The sequence below is a fragment of the Dendroctonus ponderosae genome, unplaced genomic scaffold, assembly GCF_020466585.1.
Source record: "Dendroctonus ponderosae isolate FM_Combo_2020 unplaced genomic scaffold, Dpon_F_20191213v2 Dpon_F_20191213_7, whole genome shotgun sequence".
NCBI classification, from domain to species: domain Eukaryota; kingdom Metazoa; phylum Arthropoda; class Insecta; order Coleoptera; family Curculionidae; genus Dendroctonus; species Dendroctonus ponderosae.
In genome coordinates, this window is record NW_026018916.1 from 12252046 (window position 1) to 12279671 (window position 27626).

Consider the following 27626-nt stretch of genomic DNA (forward strand, 5'->3'; position numbering starts at 1 on the left):
TAAATAATATATAGAATTTCGCTTATTCAACTTAACCTAACCTATAGACATGGCTGCTTAAGTAAAATTAACTCTTAAATTTGTATTTTGGGCATCATGTGGAATTGAGACGCGAGGGTTCTTTGTGCACTGTACAAGGTAGAATTTGCCCAGAACACAAAGTACGATCGAAGGCATTTGTCTGCCTCACCATTAGCTTTTTGTTCGTACTTTCATTAAAATGACCCTCACAGAAAAAAACATTGATTTTGATTTAGGAACATCACGTCTAGCTGCTTTGAACCATAAAACCTTACGTGCATAATCATAAGGAAGGCTTAAAAAGAGTTTGTTTGAAGCACTTATTGAGGTATTCTTGCATCCTGGCACCAAACACCACTTATTTTGTAATTCATACATGTCACTATTTTCCAGTATGCAAGATAATAATAATAATAATCAATAAATTAATGATATCACAATAACTTAAATAATAAAACAAAGCTTCGAAAACAACAATATAAACACGAAACGCTTTGTTGATATGACCTGCTACGTCACAATCGGGATAGGCAACCGACGATACGGATTCGGCGTTTTTGGCAAATATCTGATTTAAATTTAAATTCGCTTTAAAATTATTATGGAGACTTTTTTTGCAAAAAAATTATATCAGTGTAATGTTTGCCATAACTACTTTCTATATATCAACATTAAAAAAAAAGTGAAAACACCCTATTGCAGAGTTTATAAATCCAGCTTTATCCTGATTATAAGTTGTAGGAATGTAAAAAGTCGTAGCAAATCAGCTGCGAGCAAAGAACACGGTTTGTAAAAACAGTAATAACATTTTTGGGAGTAAAATTTGTGTGCGAAAGTGAACCAAAGTTTTGGAAATTAATGGAAGATTCTACTTCAGATTCATCTGACGAGGAAGTTGTCGATGTTCTTAATAGTGAAATAATTCGTAATTTTCGAGAAATCGGAACGATCATTTTGAGAAATATAGCGAAGATGAATTGCGAGATCGTTTAGGGTTAACTCAAAACGTTGTTTATTGTAAAATAACAAATTCAGTCAGTGACACAGAGAAACCGGAGTTTATCTGTCACTCTAACCGGTCTTTACATATTCTTTTCTTTCGTTATACGGCTTTGCCTACTTGATAGACTCGATAGTTATCGAACCAATAAGGGAATCTACCAAAAATCGGGCATAAGTAAAGTAAGTATTTCAAGTAGTTTTCTTTGTACTACACTCAAGATCAAAACTTGTATAATTTGAAAAAAATTACTCTACTCCAGACTTTTACATGAAATACCAGATAACAACTGATGTTCTTCCTGCAACTATTCGCGTTTCTGAGATTCATGCACGCTGTACATTGCGGCTAAATAAAACTGAAAGCGAATAAAGAATATTCAGAACCAAAAACGATTCTATGTATATTTTTGCGTAAAATATTTCTATAGACCTACTGTTATAAATATATATATTCTCAATGTTTATAACTACTAACTATCACATTGTATTTTGTGGTAGATAATTTTAAAATATATTTCTGTTACGGCAAAGCCTTAGACAAATATATGTTAAGCGTAATAATCATGTAGTTACAGTATGTATTTCGCGGACGATCAACACACAGTGCGTTAAAGAAAACATTTCCTCTAGATTATTTTCCGGTTGAATCTTATACGGAAAACCTATCACAAGTGGATTAATCAAATTCAAATAATCTAGACCACGTTTTCGAGCTCTTTCTAAACTCCTGATCAAGATCACGTCCATCCATCCAAATTGCGAAAATTGAACGTTTCAAGATATATCAGACAATGAGGATTTTCTAGATATTTCCAGGCCCTGCTTGCCTATAAGAAAAATCCTCCTTTGTGGCTTCAACATTTTTCCTTTCCATTATTATGTCCGTTTCTGCCTGTTTATTACATCGCAAGCTTTCATTAATCATTTCCGCCTCACACGGCTTCTCCTCTTTATATCTACTCTCAGTGCTTGGTAGCAAATTATAGAGGGAAGTCGTCAGGTTCGAACTGGTCGCACTCTTACCATCAAGACCACTATCGGATCTTTCGGCCTTTTCAAAATGGTACTCTCGAGCAACGCATAAACGGTGCGCTTTGCATTTATCATGATGGTTTACTATTTCTAGTCGAAAATTCGTGCTGCCCTCCGCGAAAGACGTTCGTATATCCGGCATGTCTCCGCTCCATTTTCGGCAAAATTTGCAAAACATTATGTTTTGTTGTTCGTCATACTGTAGCCACACATACGATTCGAGCCATGATGGCCGGAACTTAGAGCCTTTCCGTCCCAACTGCTTGGGCATCGCACTCTGTGTGTTTGAGGGAGTGGAGGATGTTCCTCCACTTTTCTGTCCAATCGCGGATTGAATCACAGAACATTCTTGCGAAGCTGACCGGCCTCCAAGTTCCGGCGGTACCGGGAGTGGCAATCTTGAATATAAACTGGGCACTGATTGGAGGCTTGATAGTTCGCTGCCGCTGGATGTTGTTGGTCGGACAGAAATCACGTCATAATTAAGACTTTCTTCCACTGATGGCGAGTCTAGATACTGCCGTAACATGGAATGGCGATGTGGGGGCGCCGGCATCAAAGGTGTTAACGAAAGGCACTCATTTTCTTGATAGGAAGCGAGGGGCGGTGCTGGGTGTTTCCCCCAAGAGATAGAAGGTGTTAGGAATGGGGTCTGTGGACAGAGAAAGGAAGGATATGTGTCAATAGCCTGGTGACTTCTCTTTTTTTATACTAAGAGCATTCTATTAGGGTTCTTAGGATGAGACACATTAATACTTTAAACAATTGAACTTGAAGAACTCTGAGATTTTATGAAAGCATATGAAAAAAGTTCAAACAGATCTAATTTTCATTCCTTCCTCCTTCTACCTCTATTTTGGGGGATACCCAGAAAGAAATCGCGGTTTTCACACGAACTGTGCACGGGGCAATTGCACACATATCCTTACATTAAAACCAAACATGATTGATGAAGTATGGATATGCAAAGGTGATGTGTAAAAGCAAACGACCGTCGCACCGTCGCGTAAAAGCATCTAATGATAGCAAAACTCAAATCAATTAATCGCTTTTTTTGAATGTTGAAGAATTCAAAGTTGATGGGAATTTTTCTAGGGCTCGGAATTTTAAAAAATCTGATATTCGAATATTCGTTTAGTGGCTTATTCGAATAGTAAAATTATTCGAATACTCGAATATCTAACGAATATTTGAGTATTTCTATTCGTATTCGTTAGATATTCGAGTGTTCGTTTTCCGTTCACCGTTTTCCAAGAAGAAAAATCGTTATCTCATATCATTTTTGGCCACTAGCCGCAACGGATAAAAAAGTGCCTTTGTCGGCACATTAATTGTAACACGTCGCAAAAGTAATTGCAACACAGAGACGTAATTTTACATTAATTTGCAGGAGAGTAAATATGATTATTTTCATTTGCTTGTAAATATATGGGTATTTGTTTAAATGCTTGTAGAATATGAATAATTTATTTTATAAAAGTATACAAAGTGCATATAAAGATATTTGCACCTTGTGAGTTTGATAATGTTGGTGTATTCGAGTATTCGATTATTCGAGTATTCGAATATTCGAGTTATGACCACATAATTATTCGCTTTTCGAATATACGAATACTCGAATTATTCGAGTTTGATTCCGAGCCCTAGATTTTTCAACAGTTTCGTTCATTATTTCCATGGATAAACCCAAAGAATGAAACTGGTTAGTTTTTCGAGAAATTATTGTCAAAAATCTTCAAGCCATGAGTGCCAAAGCTCTTTTGAGAAAACCAATAAATATCAACATTTTTTGAGATTTTACATATTTTATCGGCTAATTTTGGAATATTTTGTATCAATCCCCCCTCTACCAAAAGTATGGAATAATGGGGACATTTGTGATCACTGAGGAATGATTACGCTCGATTCTCCGTGCGCAAAAAAATCTCTTGCAGTCGAAATAATTCCTAGTTCTAATCCGCTGGTATGCAACAAATCAATACATGTAAACATACAACTTTTCCAATTGTGAGTGTTTCGTCAAATTCGTCTTCAACCTAAAGCCTCTGTCCCATGCATCCGTATATACGATGATACGAAAGTGTTTCTATTGGATGGAGATCTGTCAGTTCGACATTGAACGGACGAATTGACAGATCTCCAACCAATAGAAACACTTTCGTATCATCTTATGTCTAAGGACATATAACGGAAGTTACGAGGGTCGTTTGATGTTGTGAAAAAGTCAGTGACTTTTTGAATTTCTTGCGCAGTAACTTTAAATTCAACACTGCCGTTTTACGCCGGAAATGGAAAAAAGTAAATTTCGAGTGCTGATCAAGCATTATTTTTTACGTTTTTAAACCGTCAATGAAACGAAAGAAAAGCTTGATCAATGCTATGGGGACTCTGCACCATCAATTTCAATGGTTAAGAAGTGGTTTACTGAGTTTCGTTGTGGTCGTACAGGCACAAATAACGCAGAACGTTCAGGTCGTCCAAAAGAGGTTGTTACCAATTAGAACAGAGACCAAAGAACAATCAAAACAGTCGGTTTCTTCAGGTGAACGTGTACCAAAGAAGGCCAAAATGGGTCTGTTGCTTTGAATGTTGACTTGAAGCTAAAACGGCAGTATTTGTCGAAAAAGCGCTGTTTTATCAGGACAATGCACTGGTGCACACGTGTGTAGTGCACGCAAAAATTCATGAATCAGGTTACGAACTGCTACCGCACCCAGCCAGCATATTCTCCAGATTTAGCCCAATGCAACTATTTCCTAAAATGGCTGGGCGGTAAGAGATTTGGGTCCAATGAAGAGGTCATTATTGAAACATGCATATTTTGAGGACCTCGAGAAATTATATTATTTGGAAGGGGTAAAAAAATTGTAGACGCTGGAATAAGCATATCGAGCTAAAGGGAGATAATGTTGAGAAATTAAACGTGTCTTTGTCCGAAAAAAATATTTAATTCGAACTCGCTTATCAAACGACCCTGGTATATTACATAGACAGTACGTTTTAAAATGTTCCGTAATTCTAAACGCACTCAAGAAACAACAACAAAGATTAGTACTAGATTGTCATGAAAATTATCAAATTTTTTTAGATCTCAACAACTAAAATTTACTTTGAAGATTCTAGCCGTTCGGGATAACGCAATATTTAGTTTCGCCTTCACTTTAAGGCGTTCTAGTCCGTTTAGCGTGTGCTTACGATCTAAACTTCATGAAATATTATTTTCCATTTTCAACCGTTCTATCAACCCCTAAAGCTTCCTTCATACATCATTGTCTCCCGAAATCTCTTTTGAGCGAATTATATTCTTGGGAGAATATATCATTGGCTGTTTGCAAAATAGACACACAAATCAAAAGCTGATGAGGATGTGGATGAAATGATTTTCAATGATTAAAAATGTAAATAAAATCGCTTAAGGATACAACTTACACTTTGTAAAACTTCTGACACTGAGTGGAAAGTATCCACGGGATTCCCATCATGTGGCTCTGATTTAATCGACGGGGTTCCGCCCGCGTCCCGTTCATTTCGACCGCGATCCCGATCAACAGGGGAGTCAGACACAAAAACCTATAATAATAATTACAGAGAATTGTTTCCGACTGGCACTAAATGAAACGATGTTCTTAATAGGGTTCAACAAATACTACTAACCTGTGAGTCTGATGTATTCCTATCAACAGAATTCGATGAATTATCACAGTTGTTATTCGATGCGGTTCGTTTTCTCTTTAAAGCCGGACTGTCTCTACCTTGCTTTTGAACCTCCCGCTCCCTTCTCGCCGGAGGTTTGTTTTCCGTTTCTCTTTCATCAGCTTGACTATTCAAACTGTTGCTATCAGACAAGCCCCTAATCTGTAAGCTCTCGGCGGTTTTCAAGAAGGAAGGAAGGAGGTTCTGCGATACGTTTACTTCGCCCTTATACATGAAGTCCAGCAAGGCTTTCACTTCATTTGGACTCACATCTTTCAAGAAGACTATCGGATGTTTGTTTGGCGTTTGAATAAAAAGCGTTTCAAAGTAAGGAGAGCATGCTGAGAGGACTATTTGGTGGGCCTGAAAGTAGCATGGGGCACTTTAGTTTAGGGACTAGTAGAACAATTTGTGATGGCTGCGGTAGTTATCACTGGACTAATTGTTACTCGCATTGTAAATCAGTGCTTCTGATTGCTAATTGCATTAGCGCAACAGAAAAGTAATTGGAATACATTAGTGTTGAACGCGGTAATCTAGGCGATGTTCTAATTGATTCGAAGTAGGTAACATTAATTACGATTCAATCGCATTTAATTGTTGATTTTTGATCGGTATACACGTGGGGAAAAATTACCAGAACTACCAACGCGTGTCTTTGAACGGCAAGAAACACACATTCAAACCTTCACGAAGGTTCATATAATTGAATCTATCCTGCGATAAAATAGCGATGGTGATAAAAACACTTTGGCAGCTTTAGCTTGCTCCACTTTGATATTCCACAAGCGATCATTTCCCCAACCAATACGAAGAAATTGTGTTGTATATGCAAAATCAATTAGTCAATGAATATTACCAGCAGACCACAAACACGCAATTCCTTTCTATACCTGGAAAACTTGTCCGTTACTTGCTAATGTTACATCACATAGTACTTGTTCCCTTAAAAAATCAGTGAGCACGTCTGTCAAGTTTTTCAAGTGGTTGTTCCACCTAAGGCAGTACTGTTGGGAGTCCATTTCGGCTTAGTAATTTTGAGACCTGTTGAAAGTAAGATTTGGATAAAATTTCAACTACAAATTGGGTGTAAATGAAGTTATTTCCGGAATTTGTTTGCTAAAGTTACTCGAGGAAATTCAGAATAATCTCCAATAACTATTCCACTGTGCTTTGCACATCAACACTTTTACTCATTATGAATAAGATGATTACAAAAATTAACCATGGAACGTGGTGGAACTGAGACATGTGTATGCATATAATAATTAGTTATTAGTAAAATCTCTACATATTGAAGTCGGAATTGTTTGTTGAGACACTGGAAGAATTTTATATTTTATGAGCGCGTTTATCTTTGGGGGACAGGAAACATGTAATTTAAATGTTCAAGCTCTAAATTAACTTTTGGTACACATGATTACGAGTACTTCTTAAATTTTCAGGATAGCCTATCTAAAACAAAACAGGCATTTTCGGGTGTTTAGAAATTCATATTCGACAACACATTTTGAACTTATAGTCAGTCATTCGTTTCACACAAACAGGGCCCAGTAGTATCTGTTTTGAAGGATGTTTTAATTTTCTTTAATGATGCCATACAAACAAACAGGTTGGCAGAAAGTACAGTTTCGAGCTACTTGCAACGTTTCGACTAACTAGATCAGGACTCAACAAAAAAGCAGGATCCTGGAAGGGAAATTTTAGCTAAAAATGGGGCTGCAGAGGTTGAACTATTAAGGCAAATAGATGCAGGCCCCACTTTCGCGCCAGAAAATAAGCTAAACTAGAACCACCACTCAACGGATATTCAAACATCACAAACACATCCATACAACATTCCCTTAGCTCATCATGAGTGAAGATTATTTTTATCGGCGGATAGATCACTACACAGAAACCTGCCAGGGGAAATTTCCTTTCCAAAGTATGTTTTTAGGACGGAACCATAGAATTTGTCAAAAACCAAATATTTCGGCAAATGTTGTGGGGGACCGTTTGGTTTCCAAATTTATAGCAGCGAAAACGTATCTATTTGGAATTACTGAAGAATACCGTTTATTGCTTACTCATTGGCATTGTTCAACATGATGAACGCTATTTGTCTTGATAGCCCAATCAGTGTTGAAACAAGACAGAACGAGAGAAAGTTTTCGTTCATGCACGGTGTATTAGGAAGTTTTTGAACAGAGTTTAGGGAACAATGCATTGAGCGAAGAGAAATATGGGATGGCCGACTAAGTCCCCAGACTTGACTCCGTTAGACTTCTTCCTATGGGACCATTTTTAAAGCAAGATTTAGGCAGCAGAACAGAAAAAATTAAATTTTATTACTGCACAAATTCGGGTGGTGGAAAATTTCAGCATCGTATCAACTAAAAAAATCTTTGCTAATGTTTATTCATTTTCCTAATTTGCAATTGATTCATTTTCGGAACGGAAATCGGAATATGAAAGATCCTTCAAACAACAAACCAAACAAATTCTAGGGGTTTAAGTCACCTCAGTTATGGTGTTGATGTGAAAGATGCGACTATACGTTCATAATGTGTCCCTCTCGAATACAAACTTTAAGTATCCGAGCATTTTTTGAATATATATTTCTAAATACCCGAAAATGCCAATTGCGGTTTTGATGGACCACCCGGTATATAGTGTCAATGGATCCTCAATGAACCGAACTGAAATGCATTCTTCTACAGTAAGTCTACTGAACTCAGTGGAATTTTACATTTTCTGCATGGCAATAATTAGTGAAGTATTTTCAGTATAGCCAATTTTTGTACTGTATGTATTTCTTGTGTCTTGATTTTGGAACCAAACTTCTCTTTTACTGGTGTACTTATTTCATTATAACAATTAATTGACAAATAAAAAACAAAACTGAATTACAACAGAAACTGCTGGAATCGATTGACCAGGAAGCAACATTAATAAAATGCCAACGTGATTCCAATGGAGAGTGAACTCTTTCATTCTTGGTCTAAGAGAGTCAGTTCTATGACCTTCACTTTAAGTTGTTTTTCGTTAAAAATCGTTTAAAAAAATGGGAAGAATTTTATTTAAATGTTTTATGGTTTACTAAGATATTGTTCATTATTATTTATGGTTTAAAAGTACTAATTAAAGGGTCTATCTCCGTTCAACATTACCTCTTTAGGAAAAGATGTAGCTTTTAAAAAAATTAGCCAAATGAACATGGATTTTAATAAACCGTGTTGGATTGCTTAAAAGTGAGTAGAAATAATCTACATGAAACCGATTTCGGCATATCTCTTAATTAAGAAAATATAGAGTTATTTTGAAACTATAACACCTAAGTAGGTATATTACTTTGACAACGCTAAGAAGTACGGACATGGCACACCCTGTACAAAGTCCACATTTTGGCCACTTTACATTTAGCAAAAATTGACTTAAAAATGGTTACTTTTGAAAAGTTTGGCCAAAAAACATTGACAAGTAATATTAAATTGAATCACACCGTATGTAGAGCACACCTCTTAATAGGACAATATTTTTAAAATTATTAAAATGAAAATAAAATCTATTAATCCAATCCAAACGTTCAGCAGAATCAAGCTTCCATTTCCTGTTTGATGACTAAATATACTTTTGTTTACTTTAAAACCAACTTCGCATATCGATCGCTACATGTTTATCTTTTCGACCAAAAAAACCGAAATTCACAACCTTATTAAAAAAACGCATTCTTTTGATGGGATATTACCAAGCCCCTCAAACTATACTAGTTTGGTGTTTGCGTCGAGTGGTGTTTCAGAACATTTCGGGTGCATTTTCCGAGCAATAAAATGTGAATTTGAGTGAAAATTAGGCAAATTGCACGATCACAGACAGACAGTATTCATTTACCATTCATTCCTACTTGATGGGACTTGCATGGCGTACAGGGTGAGCCTTGAGCATATGAATGAACAGGACACTTGTGATTTCAGTAAAGTGCAATTTTAGATGCTTGTAAAAGTTTTTTTATATAGAAACTCAATGTTTTGATACATTTTGTGGGACCAATGCAAAAATATAATCTAAGTATATTTTGACCTTAGTCAAAACTTTTTTTGAGAAAATTAAAACTTAAATGGCGACTTGAAGGATAACCGACCGCAAAATTTGTAGAGGAGCCTTTGAAAGTAACTGGTTCGTTGTGGAAAAGTATTGAAGACTGAACCATTTTAGCAGTAAACATATTTTATGAAGTTTAAATTAAACAGATTAGTGTTAAAATGTTGATACTTTTTTTAAACCACTAAAATCAAAATAGTCCTGACTGGTATCGAAAAGAAAAACGGAATGCAATTGTGATCATTTGAAACGCAACACTCTGGGTTAAGTTTAGATTGGGTTTAATTTTGCTAGTTTGAATTGTTCTCGATTTATTCGCCTTAAAAATCCTGCAAATTTCACCAACAAATTACAGTTTTGCACTTAATTATTGAACATGAGTTGCTATTTTAAAATATTTTATATACAGGGTGGCCATTTTCTGAATCTTTGTATGGGTAACTTCTACATTTTTAAAGATAGAGAATCCGTTAAATTGGGCAGAATTCATTACCGTTTTCAAAATTTAAATTGACCCGACTTGGTTCCTGAAATATCCTGAAAAGACAAGAAATCAACACTTTTTTAATTATCATATAATTCAAATAGCACTCGTTATCATAGTCAACTTGATTTACGAGATAAAAAATAAACTTATGGTTTTTTAAATGGTAATCATAGTTGTCCGTGGGCTTATTTTTTTCTGAATTTAACGATATAATAATAATAATAATATTTGTTTTTCTCCTTTTGTTACCGTAGTCTTTCAAAAGAAGATAACAAATGTGTAGTAAGTAGGCTATGGAAACAAGAACTATATTATCACACAAAGCACAAAACAATAATGAATCGTTTAAATTAAATGTTCAATTTGACTTCCGTTTACGTACAGGCATTTTTGGCATCTTCACATTCAACTCGTGAGTTGTGTGAAGGTGCACTATCATGGTGAAAATATGCTAATTTTCGATACGAAGCTAACATTCAAACAAAACTATTCAACATGTCTTCAAGTTCATTTGGTAAAAAGTGTAAATATCTTTCCATATTTAAATTGTGATTATAAAAGAATGGACCAATAATTTTATCACTAAAAATGCCTCACCAGACATTCACAAAAAAAAACACGTTGATCTCGCCTATTTTCAATTAGATGATGATTTTCATTAGCCCAGTAAACATGATTGTGTCTGTTAATTACTTTATTTTTGTTTTGTGTTTTGTGTGATAATATAGTTCTTGTTTCCATAGCCTACTACACATTTTTTATCTTCTTTTGAAGTTTACGGCAACAAAATTAGAAAAACATACAAATTAGTTATATCGTTAATTTACGTAAATCTCGTAAATCAAGTTGACTATGACAACGAGTGCTAGTTTATTGAATTCAACGCAAAAAGTTCTACCAAAGACAATTTAAACTTTTTTTCTAATTTAAGCATTTTACGTAATAAGTTTTAATAAAAAAAATGTTGATTTCTTGCCTTTTCAGGATATTTCAGGAACCAAGTCGGGTACCTAAATTTTGAAAACGGTATTGAACAGGTAATCGAATTCTGCCAAATTTTGCCCATTTATTGGATTATATATCTTTAAAAATGTAGAAGTTACCCATACAAAGATTCAGAAAATGGCCACCCTGTATATATATAAGCATGTTACAATTTTTCCAAAAAACATCATCACTTTAAGAAAATTGATCAGGCTTCATCAGCTACAAAGTGAAAAAAGTACATCAAATAACTCATATTGATAGTTTGAAAAAGCGATTGTTATATGAAATTATATCAAAATAGGCTTGAAGCATTATTTCAATAGACGCCAGTTTGTTTCTTCATAATTCGAGTTCTTCTAGTTTTGAGTATGGCATATCCACAGTCAACCATAGACGTTTTCCTAAATAATAAGTCATAATGACGCCGTAAAAAACATGAATAAGTCTTTATTATTTTTGGCTCTTTATCGTAAAGCGTTACTAGTAAAATAAATTCTGTGCATTGTGGAAAATTCACATGTAACTCCGCCGATACTTTACCTAAACATGCGCCACATTTTTAACGGGTTTCCGGGCAAAAATAAACAAATTGTTTTTAAGAACATGTGAGTGAAACAAACCGCAAATTTCAGACCCGTTTTCAAAATAAGACAATTTTTACTGTTTGGTTATCATTGAAATTTTAATTTGATTTGATTGCTTGTGGTGTCAATAATATAATACATTTTTACGAAAATTTTAATTCTCTCTTGCCTGCTCATTCATATCAAAATTGTTCGAATTCTCCCAGTTTTCACTCAATCAAAACGCAAATTTCACCTTCAGCTTTTTAAATAAAATGTTCAAAAATAATTAGTTTATTCGTTTAAAAAACAACTACACAAAATATTATAAACATTTTACAGAATATACAAGTAAAACAAGAATGATAACACTAATCTTGATGAAGAAATCAAAACAATGTTTACAATAAACAAACGTGTCTTAATAATGAAAGCTATAAAATGTATTATAATTCCCGAAAAACTTTTAATAAATCAAATTAATAATTTGCAAAATTACACCCTAAATACGGTTTACAAGCCAAACCAGGCTAACATGTGCAAAGTGTTTGGTAAGCAAGAGCTTTCAGTTCAACAGACAGGGTGTCCTAAAATAATGTAGACGTCCAAGTTCAATAAATTTGAATTTAAAAATAAAGTAACTTTCTTTGCCAGATCCTAATCAGATTTGTACCCAAAAAAAGGAAACATTATAATTTTCTCGCAATGCAACTATTGGCTTTAGGGGAACAATTTTATCGTCAACCCACTTGAATATTATGTTATTTAATTCTGCATGATGACTTTTGATTTTAAACATTTTATGTGACGATGGATCAGAACCTGAAACAAGTAATTAATATACAGGGTGTTCCGTAAATATGTTAAAATATGTTAACAGCGTGTTCTCCTAGTCATTTTCGAGCGGGGCCTTTTTTTATTTTTTTTTATTTGAGGTCTCATTTTTGAGATATTTGATCTCCAAAATGGCGAAAAATATTAGTTTTTGTTGTTTTTCTTTAAAACGGTTAAACATATAATCTTCAATTTTGGTATACATTATAAACTAATTGAGTCCCATTCTATGGTAGTGTTGTGTAGTTCAGTTTACTTTTATACAGGAATTGCAAATGTGGAACCCTTACTTTTGTTTTGTTCAGAACTTTTTTGTGTGCACCTAAACTTTTATCAACATAATTTTTTTAATTACTACAAGTTATTTATCAACTTTTTTATCTCTTATTGTTTTTTTCTAATACCACTAGTTTGCTCGCAAAAAAAAATCGTTTCGGCTTGATCAAAAGTTTCCAAGCCGTTAGATTGGGAGAGATCAAGAAGCTCCTTTAAACTCGCCTCCTAAATCTCCCGATCTAAACGCGCTTGATTTTTACTTCTGGGGCCATTTAAAAAATACGGTATATTCAACAGAAGTGAATACAATCGAAGAACTTCAGAAAAGAATATTTAATATTTCTAACGAAATAAGAATTTCAGTGCAAACTTTACTAAACTTTACAAAAAGTAAATTTAAATTTTGCCAAGACTGTCAAAGTGACCAATTTTAACAGCTGCTAAGTCAACATTAGAATGGTTATTTAAATTTAATTATGTTTGTTGGATCGCATATTGTTACCATGTTTACACATTTAAGTACAATTTATTGAAACTTAATAATTGTAATCTAAACCAAAATACACAATTTAGAAAAATAATTTAGGTTGTTAGTAATCAACTAATAATGCGTACCAAAATTATTATATGAAAACGTTATTAGATATAAAAAAAATAACTTAATTACTTACACATTTTGAGAACGGCAGAGAAAACCATTTTATTTGTCGCGGGCAAACTAGTGCCCTTAAGAAAAAACAATAAGAGATAAAAAAGTTGGTAAATAACTAGTGGTAATTAAAAAAATTATGCTGATAAAAGTTCAAGTGCACACAAAAAAGTTCTGAGCAAAACAAAAGAAGGGGTTCCACATTTCTGCCCTGTACAAAAGCAAACTAAACCACAAAACACTAGCATAGAATGGCACTCAAGTAGCTTGTTTCTATGTTTAACCATTTTAAAGGAAAACAGCAAACACTAATATTTTCCGCCATTCTGGAAATCAAATATCAACAACGAAACCTCAAATTTAAAAAATTCTCAGGAAGACCCCCTTCTAGAATGACTAGAAGAACACGCTGTTAAAATATTTTAACATATTTACGGAACACCCTGCATAATGTAAATATAAATTGCCTGGAAGCCTAAGAATCAACCTTTTGGTGGTGGAATATTAGATACTCGTTTCCGGATTATCTGCATGATTTGAAAATAATATAAGACAGTAAGGGGATAATTGACATGAAAAATTGCCCCTGCGGTTATCTACCTGCCTTCCAAAGTAGCCATAAATTAGCACCTCAAAGGTGAAATATCAAGAGTGTGTATTTTGAATGGGTCTGATTAATGAGATTTAGTTTATTACGAAAAAAAGACCTTAAAAGTATCAATTTAGCAACAGTTGAAATAGTATAACTGGAACTTTTAACACAAACAATTTGAGCCCTATTTTATAGTTTTAAGTGTTATTAGATTAATGCGCTTAAAATCACATAGCCGAGAAATGAATTTAGCAGATCACGACTTTGGGTGGATTATGGAAAGACTTAATTAAAATGGGCTGAAAAACTCATCTGGAAACTGGCACTTTGGCTTATAAATAGAACATTGCTGCACTTCAGGTGCTGTATCCTAGGTTTGAGCAATATTGGGGTATTTATCTGAACACTAATGAACTTTTAAGCGAGTAATAACAGCAATTCGTTGATATACAATAAGTGCCCTGCGTCCTAACATTAAATGTTTATCAAAACCCCAGACAGAAAAATAAGCAACCAGGTCAATGATCTTTTTCAGCATTCTCAAGTACAGCGAATAAAGGAAACTAATACGAAATGAATTAACTGTATTTAAAATCATCTAAAGGCTAATATTGGGCTATGACCTCAGCACATAAGGTACCCATTTAACCTCAAAAACCCATCACTCTAATAACATGTGACAATGCAGACTAAAAAACACTTACATCGGATAATGCGAGCCCTTGGGAGCTACCAAAAACAATTGCACACCGCACAGCCAACAGTATTAAAACACTTAGTGAAAAATCAAGATTTGCAAACTGTTCTTAAAATGAGTTATTTGACCTAAAACTGTAACCATGTAGAAAACAACAGTTAAGTTAACTTGAAGCACCAATTCAATTACATAGAAGAATGCATTTCATGAAGGAATCTAACCTCCGTTTAACGTCACAACTTGAAAAAACTGTAGAAGGGCAATGAAGTACTCTAGTGCGTTGGCACCAAAGTTCTATGCCCTTAAAAGTACATTCATGTAGGTTTCAGCTATTTATAGACACTTTATAGCCATGAGGTGACGATTTTTCGTGCATATGGGGATTTAAGGTGATTAAATCAAGGGTTCTTGCACTAATGAGGATGAATGCTGGTCCATAATAATGGTCCCATTTTTTAAGACGCATTCATCTGATGGCCCGCCATTGTGATTTTGTTGAACTGATTTCTTTAAATCTAATTGGGACTAGTTAGCTGGACCCTTCGCCCTTTTGTCTTTTAAATTTCCGCTGATTTTTCAGGATGGACTGTGTGTGAGCGATAGATTCATAGGTGCATTTGATGACAAGGCCCATAACCAATTAAAAACAGTAAAAAACTCAAACTTACCTCCTACAACTTAGACCAAATGAGTAACGATCACAGACAACTAGATAAAATTTCTGTACTGTTATGTTTTTTTAGCGATGGGATGTTGGGCGAAAAAATCATAATAATTACCTACATCCGGACGATTTGGCTTGTGAAATTTGATCGCGTATTGAGGGCGATTTTTTTTGTTTAAAGCTTACATTTAGAAAACGGGAATCAAAGAAAAAAACCAAATTACGAAATGGGTTTAGGGTGACAATGTTGTCGGTGCTCAGATGGGCTCCATGGGAGGATGGACGCTGTCCCTTTTCACTCCCTGACATTACGCTGCAATATCTAGCCACCCGCCGAACTACCCTACATTATTCTTGAAAAATTCAGCTCAATATGTTAACATGCAAAACACGGAAAGCGCATTTTTTCCCAACAATACTCTTTTTAAACTGACATTGTTTTGATAAAAAAAATCAACATTGGCATCGCTGCAGCCACGTAATGAAAGTCTAAAAAGTGTATATCGGGTTGCCCGCTCGATTACCAAATGGAATTATTTTCTTGTGTTGAGCACTTAGTCCGAGCGCCCGATACTAAATTCATTCATTTCTTCAATTCTTGTGTGGTGTAAATATTGAAACAATACTTCTTTGAAGATTCCCTTCTATGGAAAGTCTGGTGTTAGTGTCGTTTATTGTTCGCAGATCAATTTAATTGTTTATTGCTCTGTCAGTGTCAAGTATACATTAGGTATTATACAGGGTGGTTTTTTAGTGCGATAGAGTCCATTATTTCCGATAGTGTTGAACTTTCGAAAAATAGTTTAAAATAAAAGTTGTTAACGCACAAAGTGCGCACATTTTAAAAATATCTTATATGATACAGAGTGTCTCAGAAAAGCGAGGCAAGATCAAAGTGTATTTTTTTAAATAGAACTACTCATTTTTCATTAGCTCATTGAATGCAGGTTGAAACGCAGCATTTGCACCGTAAATTGTTTTTGTCTTACTTGCGACGTTCGCAGATTATCGCCATTTTAGTAAAATTTTGCTTAAAAACATGATGAATTCGTTGTAGAAYMAAAAAAAAGCAGTTAAACTGCGTTAACGATTCATTTCAAAAACGTAGATATTAATAGTTGCTTAAATGTTAAYGGAAATCATATTGAACATTTATTTTAAAATATCACTGTAGGTATAATTATATATTTTTATTTTTATAGACGTATGCAGTTTTATTGCATTTTTTGCTACGAAATTCCATGCATTTTATAAAACGTTGCACTTTTCTTCATTGATTATGTCAAGTATCATCAAATTTTGACACCTATTTAATGAATTCCATAGCCACCTTACAAAATGTAACAACTTTTTGACATTTTTAAATAAAATAATTTATAATTTGAAAACGGTTGATTTCACAGCTTAAAGTGTAAATGCAAATTTGTAACTTTGTAAATTGTCTATCTAACGGCGTATTAATATACAGGTTAATTAATATACTTGCGTATTAATATACTTCTATTTGAAAAACAAAAGTTATATTGCATTAAAAAGTTTTGGATTCAAGTCCACATTGTTAACACCTTGTACAATGTATTGATTTTTGGTTCAATAGAATTCTTAACGGATCTGTGGTGATTGGAAAGACGTATTTTTTTGTATCTTTAACTGCTTTTTTTTGCTTCTACAATGAATTTTTAGATACCGTGTTTTTAAGCAAAATTTTACTAAAATTGCGATATTTGCCAACGTTGCAAGTAAGAAAAAAACAATTTACGGTGCATGTGCAGCGTTTCAAGCTGCATTCCATGAGCTAATAAAAATGGGTAGTTCTATTTAAAAAAATACACTTTGATCTTGCCTCGCTTTTCTGAGATACTCTGTATCATATAAAATATTTTTAAAATGTGCGCACTTCGTGCGTCAACAACTTTTATATGAAACTATTTTTGGAAAGTTCAACACCAACGGAAATAATGGACTCTCTCGCACTAACCAAACCACCCTGTATGTTAAATATTTGATATGTAAGGTTTTAGTTTTAAGAAATTATATTATTAAAACTCTCGTTAATGGTTTAAATTAATTATTTCGTTTTTTACTGTGTGCATCATTCAATAAATTGTTTTCACCAAATTATATTTTACTGAATGCCTGAACTTACTTTTTCGACCACTTTTTGTGGCTTGAAAAATCACGATTTTCCCGTGTTTTAATGCAGACAGTTCATTATTTAAAATGTATCAACTGTTCAACAAAAAACCAACCCAACCTAAGCAAAAATAACTCAGCATGTATCGAAATCTTCTTGTACAAAAAGCCGAAATAAGGATATATATTAGATCTGACCGTATCTGGTAAATTATTTTTAAAAAGCCCATTAATAAAATAGTAGTTTTCGATACCAGGGCGAAAAGTGTCGTTTTTCAAACCATGACGACGTTTGTAAATCCGTCAGGAGTTCGAAAAACGGATTTTCGCCCTCGTGTCGAACAATATTTTTTATTCGAATAAAGGACATAACCCGAATAATAAGTTATAATAAATAAAAATAGTCAAAAATAAAAGTCATCAACTTCATAATTTAAATATGATGTCAATGTCATTTTTGAAATTGTCACGTTTTAATGGTTGTAATTTTTCTTTTGCGCTTTCAGAAAAAATCGTGGTTTGCTTATGGCAACATCGGTGAGCGCAGAAAAATAGACTTTTTGAACGACTTTGGGATTGAACTTGTAACAAAGTTATAATTTACAAATTGTAAGTAAACTTTAAATTATGATCACGCACGTAATTAATTAAAAAAGCCTGCAGTTTACTTTTCAATGAAAATAGTTTAAAATATCTTATGACAGTGACACGCTCAATCTGTCACATTTACTCTTGCGCACATGTGCGTAAAAGTCCGTACGTAAAAGTAAAACAAATGAACAGTAAAGAAAAGTAATTTTTTTTATCTTCGCTTCTGATCGAAAAATGGTACTTTTAGATTCATTCGAATAAAAACAGGATTTCTTTGTACATTTCGCGAAAATTGCAAATTTTATGCGGGATTTAGTAATGAAGCGAACATTTGGCTGTGCGATTTCAAAAGTCACAGTTGCTGTCGGTGATTTTATGAAACAACCTGTATATTATAAAATACTTTTACCATTCACAGACTGCAAAATTAAGGAAAAACGGTGTGAACCGTTAAAACAGTTTACGTTTAGACGTAATTAAACGATTTTATACTCAAGCGACACCCTGTATGTATTTCCTCTTGCGTTTAGTTGATGCCGTGAATTTAAAGAAATTAACCACTGCGCTTTTAATTCCGCCTTTTTGCCTCATTAAGGCATTCAGATTAAAATAAAGTCTCATAACACTACGTTTTTTTTAAACGCCAGTTTTTCGTATCTTTAAAAGTATTCGAGGAAAAAGCATAAATACTTTGCCGATTACTCGTAATTATCATTAATAGTTACTTGGACATAATAGGCGTCTAATACACGTTTATCATTTTTGGGTTTGCATGCTTTAGCAATAAAACTATTATCAGTGAGTGCTAATTAGGTATTTTTASCAATTTAACTTGGCTTATGCTCACTTTTTGAGGAATAAGTTCCGCAGGGATSAAAAAAAGTTAAAATTTTCCWCCYAAAGGACCTTTATTATACTTATTTGCTAAAAAGTAATTTCTYATCTTTCGCGTTTTTTGTTAATTTTTGCTTTTACTAAAAATTGKTAATTGTGCTCTGTGTTTGCAGAACAGTTGTAATATTCAATTTTTCATTATTTAATTCATTTTAATTCAACGGTTTCTAATAGATCCATCTAATTTTTGCCCCAAAGGAGGATTTTCAAATTTCTTAAAGCAATTGTCAAAATACATAGTATAATTAGTAAAATGTAAATGTTGGTTGATGAGTTTACACTTATTCAAACGTTTTCAATTTAATTCAGGACCAACTTTTACATATCCTGAATTAAAGTATTTTATTAACAGAATCGAACTTTATGGTACATAAAMGTACATTAATTTCGCTGGGGGACTTTCGTGGGACTACTTTATAAGAAAATTTGTATATATAAGTACACCGATCTTTGAAATAGCTTTGTGACTTAAAAAATGTTATTTATAAAATTATATCTATTACTTAAAATTTGTCTACACTTCTTCTAAAAATCCTGCTAAAATGAAAAAAATAAGTGAAATTTTTAGAAACAATCACTTTTCTTCCCAGCTATATAATTTCTAAAAATGTTTAGTAAAATCACCTTAACTTGGTTTACAAAAAAGTGCAGTGTTTCTTGCAAATAACAGATTTCGGAACGCAAAAAAAATTAATGTTTGTTAATTGAAAAGATTTGTATCTTTGTAGAGTGGAACAAACACTATATTTGCCTTTATTAACTTTACGAAGCTTAGCAGCTTTTCTGATTTTTACAACAGTAAAAATTACCTTCCAATAATTTGCGTATATTTTTATCAGACGAGCAAATTTGAGTTTGCTTCAAAAAATGTTTTAAATTGTTTATTTCATAACGTTTCGGCGAGACAACAGCGCCATCATCAGATTTAAAATTCATACAAACTACAAACACCAATTTACAATTAAAATACATGTTGTACAAAAAGTATAATTTATAAAGCGTTAAAACATTCATTAGTTTTTGAGGAAACAAAACTTTTTTTTTGGGAGAGGAAAACATTTAAAAAACTTACCTCATAATTGGGAAATATTAGATTCTTTTAGGTCTTTACTGTCTTAACTAGTGGCCCTTGTGAAAAATTAAAACTATTTTGAGGTTTCAAGACAGCAAAGACCTAAAAGAATCTAATATTTTGCAATTATGAGATAAGTTTTTCAAATGGTTTGCTCTCCCAGAAAAAAGGTTTTTTGTCCGCAAGAACTAATTAATGTTTTAACGCTTTATCAATTATACTTTTTGTAGAGCATATGTTTTAATTGTAAATTGGCGTTTGTAGTTTGTATTAATTTTAAATCTGATGCGTCATCATCTCTTGTCTCGACGAAACGTTATGAAATAAACGAAACAAACGGACGTACAATTTTTATTTTACACGTTTACTGAAACTCAGGAAAGAAAAGAATATAATAATAATTTGTAATCTTTAAGTTTATAATTTTTTACGGTCAGATACTCAGATCTGAAGTGATTATTTTATACATTGTAACGTGAACTAACTTTCTTACCCGCTAAGATTCGGTGTCCGATTGGGGAAATAAAATAGCAGTTTGTTTTCCCAATCCAAATATTTTCACATTGGTGGAAAGTTGGGAGTCCGCAGATCCACAAAATATATATTTTTCTTTAGTAAGAAATTCCTTATCGTCAAGGTGTATAAACATTTATATAAACGTGAACTAGATATTCACCTAGTTTTTCAAATTTTAGTTCTATTTTTAAGAATTTCTTCTATGGTCAAGTCTTGGCAGTTTTAATTAACATGTTTCCTTCATTCAGATCATCATTGAAGGAAAACTCAAGATTATGGTAGATTTTATTGTTTATTAAACGCTTAGCTGGACAACACTGACCCATTTAACATACATGTTCCCGATTTCTTTCTAGCTCGCTATGTAGGTATACTTACTCACAAATGGTTTATTTTCAAAAAATGCCTTTTTATTACATATATATTTGTAAAGAAATATTTATAGTGGCATAAGTAACTGTAGACTTCTCTTACCTCGTTTCTGATGGAACTTCTTCATTGTGTTATATGTCTTCTCTTATACCCAATCGAAATTTGATTATATTTTAATGCAATGAAAATGTTGAAAATTGTGGATTTTAAGAAAACTCGATTGACCTTAGACGGTAACTACCTTTTATTTCTTAATATATGAAACGGAAGCTGTATTTTCATTTTCTTGGCTTTCCGGTGCTGGGTCTTGAATCTTTCTCGATCTTCTTTTCTTCGCTTCTTCGTATGCTTCGACATGGCAACTAGTTCTATGTAAATGTTAATATACACGTATTTACGTGTTTTACTCGGATGAAATCCGCTTGAATTTTTAGTTAGGGGATTATTGAACATAATTATGAAAAAGTTACAGACATGCATTTTCATCGTTGCTTTCACCTTGGAAATTATCACGGTGTTGTTTTTCTGAAAAATGCAGTTAACACTACAGTATGTCGCTTTGCGCTTATGTATCCATATTTAAGAAGGTGAATTTTGTGTTATTTTATGAAAAGGAAATGTTTGTTGTTTAGTTTTTCATATTTTCTTTCACTTTCTTAATGTATATTAAATTTCAGAGTCTACATAACTCGCTGCGCCAAATAATTAAAAAATATACCGGATTATAGTAGACCTATTGGTCTTAAAGACCATTAAATATTAGCAAGAAATGCTTTTGTTGGCTTAATGGCGAATGATTGGTGATGATCTTGCGCTTGACGTTTTGACTGCAAATTATACGCTATTAAATAAGCGTAATAAAAACACAAATGCTGAATATTTTTTGAAAATTAACGGCAAATCTGATATTTTGTATTCATAAAGTGGACATTAGACTACGGGTTGTTACGCAAAATTTGTGCGAATTTTAAATTGAAAAATCATTCACCATCATCTGAAAAATCAACTTTTACAACAAAAGAATACGTTTTCAGAGAACTTTAATCGATTTTTAACAGTTTATTAAGAATTATATTAGCCCCAAGTTAAATATAAAATGTAAAAATTCTCTAGGTGAAAAGAATTGAGAATGTATAAATATTATAGTAATCGCTTAAGAGTAATTTTATGCGTGCTGTTGCCTTAAAAAGTCTATAAAACGCTAACAAAAATTAAACGAAAAACGCGTGTGCGTCATACAAGAACAAATTATGAAGACTTGTAAAAATTCGAATACAGCGCAGCATTTAGAGAAAACAACCTTCAATATAAATGGAAAAAAGGCATGCAAAATGAAACGCAAATTTACTTCTGCTGGCTCAGTGGGTCAAGTTTCAGTATAGCAGCGTGACGTCTTGCAGGAATCCACCCCTAGCTCAATGGCATCAAACCTTAACCTCAAAATGGGGTGGCAATCGATGCATAACGTCACCTTGAACTTGGTCCTAAACAAGTCACCACCTGTTGCTAACCGCTCTTGGCACGTGTTTGGTCCGATTCACTGCTGCCACCCGCGCAACCGGTTTAGCTGTCAAAAGTATGTGATAAATGACTAAGTTGACACAGTTCTACCGCCCGGATACAGTCTTAGTGTCAGTTCAAGTGGTTTTTGCTCAATTTGTCTGTGATTTTCAAACTAGTCTAGCACTGGATTGCTCATAACAGTAACACGCGCGACACATTCGTTTATAGTTCGCGTGAGCGAGCTCTAAACCGATAGAGCAGCAACCTGAAGCGATTGCTTTGGTGAGCATGGAGTTCGCAATTTTTGCTCTAAAACTGAATCAACCCCGCACAGTTCGAAAGTTGAACACGAACTAAACTAAACTAAAATAATAATTTTGCAAGTGAAGCATTCTTGAAGCTGTGTCATCGGCGTTAGGAACGCATGTGCAATAAGGTTGCATTGTTGCAATTGCAATCGCTCTCACGCGTCCTTTTCTAGGTTTTGCATTAATCCAATGTTATTTGTGGTGGGGAGGGGTTGATTTCCCTTCCTCTCACGCGCTCTATCAGGAAGGTGGAGCCTGACCCTTAATTTTGGGTGTAGTTTACCTGTCGGATTGTATATTGGATTATTGGAATGTGCGGAAATTGCACAAGACGTTCGAATTAGTTCGGTGGTGTTTCAATTTGTATTGCGTTTACGCACGAACTCATACTTTGTTAATTTGGAGATTGGCAGCTTTGAAACGGTCACCTGGAAAGGACTGAATGTCTCCCAGACCGTGTTGAGGGAAAATTAAATTTTTGCATTCTAAACCGGTGTAAAATTTTTTGTTCTAGAATTTATTTTGCAATTGAACAAAGAAGAATTTTTAACAGGGTGGGCTACTAAAAGAAAATATACACTATCAATAGTGCAACTTTTTGAAAATTATATGACAATCCCGATATTATAATTGATCGTGTATGACATTGTCAATAAATGCAAGTCGCTTTCAGACAACAAAGTAGGCGTTGCTTAACCATGACAACTACAATTGTTGAATGAAACAAGTGAACATATTTTTACATTTGTTTTTATTTTATAAATAGTAACGTGTCAAATGTAAATCAACTTTTAAATAATTTGTTTGGATAAGGGGGTTTTAATGAAATTAAAGTTTAAAATAATAATGCGAGGCGTGTTTTATAGTTTTTTGAACATAGTCTATGCTAATTTCGCCATTTCAAGATGCATTTCAATTTCAAAAGACAAAAGAAAGAAGGTGCTAAACTAGCGGATATTGCAAGATAGGTTGTGTTACCCCAGGACAGTGTATCTAAAATAATTGTTTACGATAATAAGAGAGGACATTTAGATAAGTTACGAAAATCGGGGAGGCAAAAAAAACAACAGTTATGACCTGTCTATAGACTTTGTATACCTACAAGTGGTTGTTTAGGGGATTTTACTCATTGATTGGTTCGTTGAATTCAACTGCTTTTTTAAAAGTTTCATCGGTTTTTTAGAGTTTACCATTATATCAACTACTATATGGACTATCACATCTATAATAAATTTTCCAAAAAGAAAAAATTAAATATGGGTCGATCAATTTTTTGTTTTATGTCGAGTAAAAATGAGCACGTTCTCGTTTCGTATTTTCAATGTGTTGCTAGGTAATCGGGGAACGTAAAGCTCTATTCTACACCAAACTTCATAAATTACGTGTCGTGAATGAAAATCGTTCTGAAGCAAAGTAGCCAGTAATTCACTTTAAATAACGATAAAAAATTATATGATTTAGTTTTCGATTCAATTGGCGGCTTTAACACAGACGGACTATTAGCAGTTTTCGATGGAACGTAGTTATTTCTAATACATTTTATTTTCATTTACAGTTTTGTTCAAAATAGTGTTTTGAATTGTTTAGCAAAGTGGTTATTTAAAAAAATGTTTTTGTTTTTGCTACAATGTCTGCTTTATAATTCATTTCCAATAGTTTATACCATTAATAATACAACTTTCGCATCTCTGTGCTTTGCGAAATTTATGTTGTCTTAAAATGAGCAACAGTTTATGTAAATTAGCACTAGATTACTGTAAGTATCAAATTTAATAGGTTAAAGGAATATGGATTATGGAACTCCTTCTTTTTAAGAACAATTCTATTGACAATTAAGTACATGTTACAATAATTACTGTATAGTAACAAATTTTTTAACAGCTTATGTATACAAAAATAAATAAATAAAAATACTTATCAACTTGAATTCATATATACAGAGCGTCATTGTTAAAATTTGATATATTTTCCCCAAATTTAATAGTACATATTTAAACACTGTTTAATTTTCCTTTCATTAGCATTAGAAGCATTTACAATGATTGTGATTACTTTTAGTCGTGGATTCTGCCTTGAACGAAACGGATTTTTAAATTTAACTTTAAACTGATAATCTTTTGAAATTCGATTTTCTTGGAAATTAAATTTTGATTTTTAATTCGAATTAGTTTTTCGTTGTTCTGTAGTTTTACTTCCTTAGTGGAGCTGGTTTACCGTGAGATGAATTCGAGACCCAAAAATCGTTAGTCTTTATATTGTTGTAAAAAAATGATATTATTGATAAACTTTGCGATAAAGCCCAATTAAGCTTTTAAAGTAAATAATATGTAGACATTTTAACGGGACAATTTCCTTGAGACTCTTAGAACAAAAATTCATACAAATATCATCGTTTTAAATGCGAAAAACTTGTATCCATATATAAAGTAAGTTCATTATATTCAATTTGTTCAAATTGTAATCATTTGGAGTGCTATTTAAATGTCACTTTATTTGAATTAAAATAATTTATTGAAACAAGGTTGCGTCTAGTTGAGCATCTATAACTGCACTCAATGTGTCCAACTGTTCGTAAACATTTAAACACAATCGGACGATTAATTATGTACAGTTGAATGTAACGCAAACTTTTAATCGTTTCTGGTCAGGGAAAATTGAAGACAAATAATAAAATGTATTGATTGTCACTGTTTTGTACAGGCGAATTGTTTGGAATGTTCATTTGAACTTGAACCATTCAATTTGATGCAGGAATAGTTCTGAAGTTTATTTCCGAGTGTTGCTGCTAATAATCGTTGCTACATCTGGAGTTTGGCTTGTTGCAGTTGTGGTTTCAGTCTCTTCAACAGCTTGGGATTCTTCCTTTGAGGAATCACTGTCTTCATCGTCATCATCATCTTCATCATCTTCTGTGTCATCACTTTCAGCCGTTTCTTCCGATACTTTTGCATCAGCATTTCCTTTGCCTTTTTTCTGCTTTCTAAGCTTTTCTTCCATTTCTTGGAACTTCATGGCCAAGTACCTAAACATTGCGTAAAATTTACTGAAGTTTACAAGTTAAAGCGCTGAATGTTCACTTACTTGTCGACTAGAGGTCCGCTATAATCTTCGGGAAACTTGGGTGAAAGTGGAATAATGTATTTGTACAATCGCTCATTTAGCACGTAAAGTTGGGCAGTGGAAGCGCACTTAACATTGTACCACCAATCGCAGGTTAAAGCGACTTGACTGAAGATGGTTCCATTTGGGCAGAGAAACGATGCTTGGCCTCCGTTCAGATCGCAATAGTGCCAAACCTATAATAAATTTATATTAAATTATTTGGTATTAAATTAGGTATGGTATTATTCAAATCTACCGGCATTGTTCGCTTGCGAATCGATGCATTTACTGTAAACGCAAAGCGATATAATATTACCTGCGGAATTTGGTTGCATTACGGTCGCTTTAAGGTGCATCAGCTATATTAAATGATAAATGATATGGGATTTTCATACTTTTTTACATACACCTTTTAAGTAAATTACAATTTTATTGTCACTGAGCAAATTTTTTATATTTGTCATTTTATTATCAAAATTATTGTTTATATTGATTTTTTTAAACTGTCATGTTTCCTTTCATTTGCTCTTAATGTTTTAAATATTTGCAACTTTTTTGTTCATTATTTCCTTCAATTTTGCTCCCACGATTTGTTGATTTTCATACTTTAACTAGTATCAATTGCGTTTGTAATTATTTAAAAATACATTATTTGCTTTAGATACTTTTCACTTAATTTCATGACGAATAACGTATTAACAAAACATGATAATTCAATTTTGAGTTGTCAAAATTGGCCAATGAAAATTAGCAGGAAGTTATGAATTTGCAATATAATTAATGTGGAAATTACAAATGAAACCTGAACTGTTATATTCTAATTTACTTGAACAAATAGAAAATTTGTGCAAGTCTAGTCGAATTAGTTGCATATGAAGCCTTATTGTGGAATCATACTTCGTTATGTTATGTGTCACAAAATTAACACACAAGAGCCCACCGCTAATTAATAATCAAGTCAGTAGTATGGGCAGATTATTAAAATAAAATCGCCATAAAATATCACATATTTCGTTTTGATTCGGATTATTTGGTTCCGACATAAAATTTATTTGTTGCTATAAATTATTTATTTTAATAAATGCTTTTTTAAATAAATTCGAAGCTCTCGATCACCCGACTAATATTTCACTCGAATTGATTACAGCACGTGTAATGCCTCGAAGGAAAACTTCTGCTCCCCATTAAACTTTGTATAGTTTGCAACAAATACGAAATTACATCGTTGGAAAGAGCAAAAGTATAAATCAAGGGTTCTTATGCGCTTTACGAGCACAAAGCACGAGTTTTATTAAAAATAGTAATGAAATTTCAGGTTTTCGCTGGATATCTTCGAAAACGATATATTGTACAATTCATTTTGTTTTATCGACAGACCGGTTGTAAAGCATTTAGGTGGATAACTATAAAACGAATTAATAATTGCTAGATTTGAAGATTTGAAGAAATACAAGAAGTGAACATGTTATAAGGGTGGCATGTAAGTGCATATGGCTACTTTCATGTGGTCAAAATATCCATAACGATTTTTTTTTATGATTTAAGATATTAAACC

The 27626-nt window shown here is 33.2% G+C and overlaps 2 protein-coding genes and 1 long non-coding RNA gene across 7 annotated transcripts in view; all 3 read right to left on the bottom strand.

Annotated features, from left to right (window-relative positions):
* LOC109538408 (sex determination protein fruitless) overlaps positions 1 to 16031 on the bottom strand; it is a 42075-nt gene extending 26044 nt beyond the window's left edge. The window contains exons 1-5 of one of the 5 annotated variants that reach the window (XM_048668498.1): positions 15696 to 16031; positions 6642 to 6792; positions 5710 to 6111; positions 5485 to 5625; positions 1391 to 2707 (exon numbers count right to left, since the gene is read on the bottom strand). In XM_048668498.1, coding sequence (XP_048524455.1) covers positions 1826 to 2707; positions 5485 to 5625; positions 5710 to 6111; positions 6642 to 6770 — 1554 coding nt within the window. In that variant the 5' untranslated portion in view covers positions 6771 to 6792; positions 15696 to 16031 and the 3' untranslated portion in view covers positions 1391 to 1825. Of the gene's footprint in view, positions 1 to 1390; positions 2708 to 5484; positions 5626 to 5709; positions 6112 to 6641; positions 6793 to 14923; positions 15476 to 15584 lie in introns of those variants that run through there. The other 4 variants (XM_019905629.2, XM_019905630.2, XM_019905632.2 and 1 more) reach the window with 4 other exon arrangements.
* A 5353-nt stretch (positions 16032 to 21384) lies between these two features.
* Positions 21385 to 23028, bottom strand: LOC125505187. The gene is made up of 2 exons (XR_007281978.1): positions 22507 to 23028; positions 21385 to 21683 (listed from the first exon to the last, which is right to left on the bottom strand). It is a non-coding gene; the product is annotated as an uncharacterized LOC125505187 (long non-coding RNA).
* A 1754-nt stretch (positions 23029 to 24782) lies between these two features.
* LOC109545901 overlaps positions 24783 to 27626 on the bottom strand; it is a 43676-nt gene continuing 40832 nt past the window's right edge. The window contains exons 19-20 of the mRNA XM_048668297.1: positions 26051 to 26265; positions 24783 to 25991 (exon numbers count right to left, since the gene is read on the bottom strand). Of these exons, the coding sequence (XP_048524254.1) occupies positions 25736 to 25991; positions 26051 to 26265 (471 nt within the window). The 3' untranslated portion in view covers positions 24783 to 25735. The remainder of the gene's footprint in view (positions 25992 to 26050; positions 26266 to 27626) is intronic.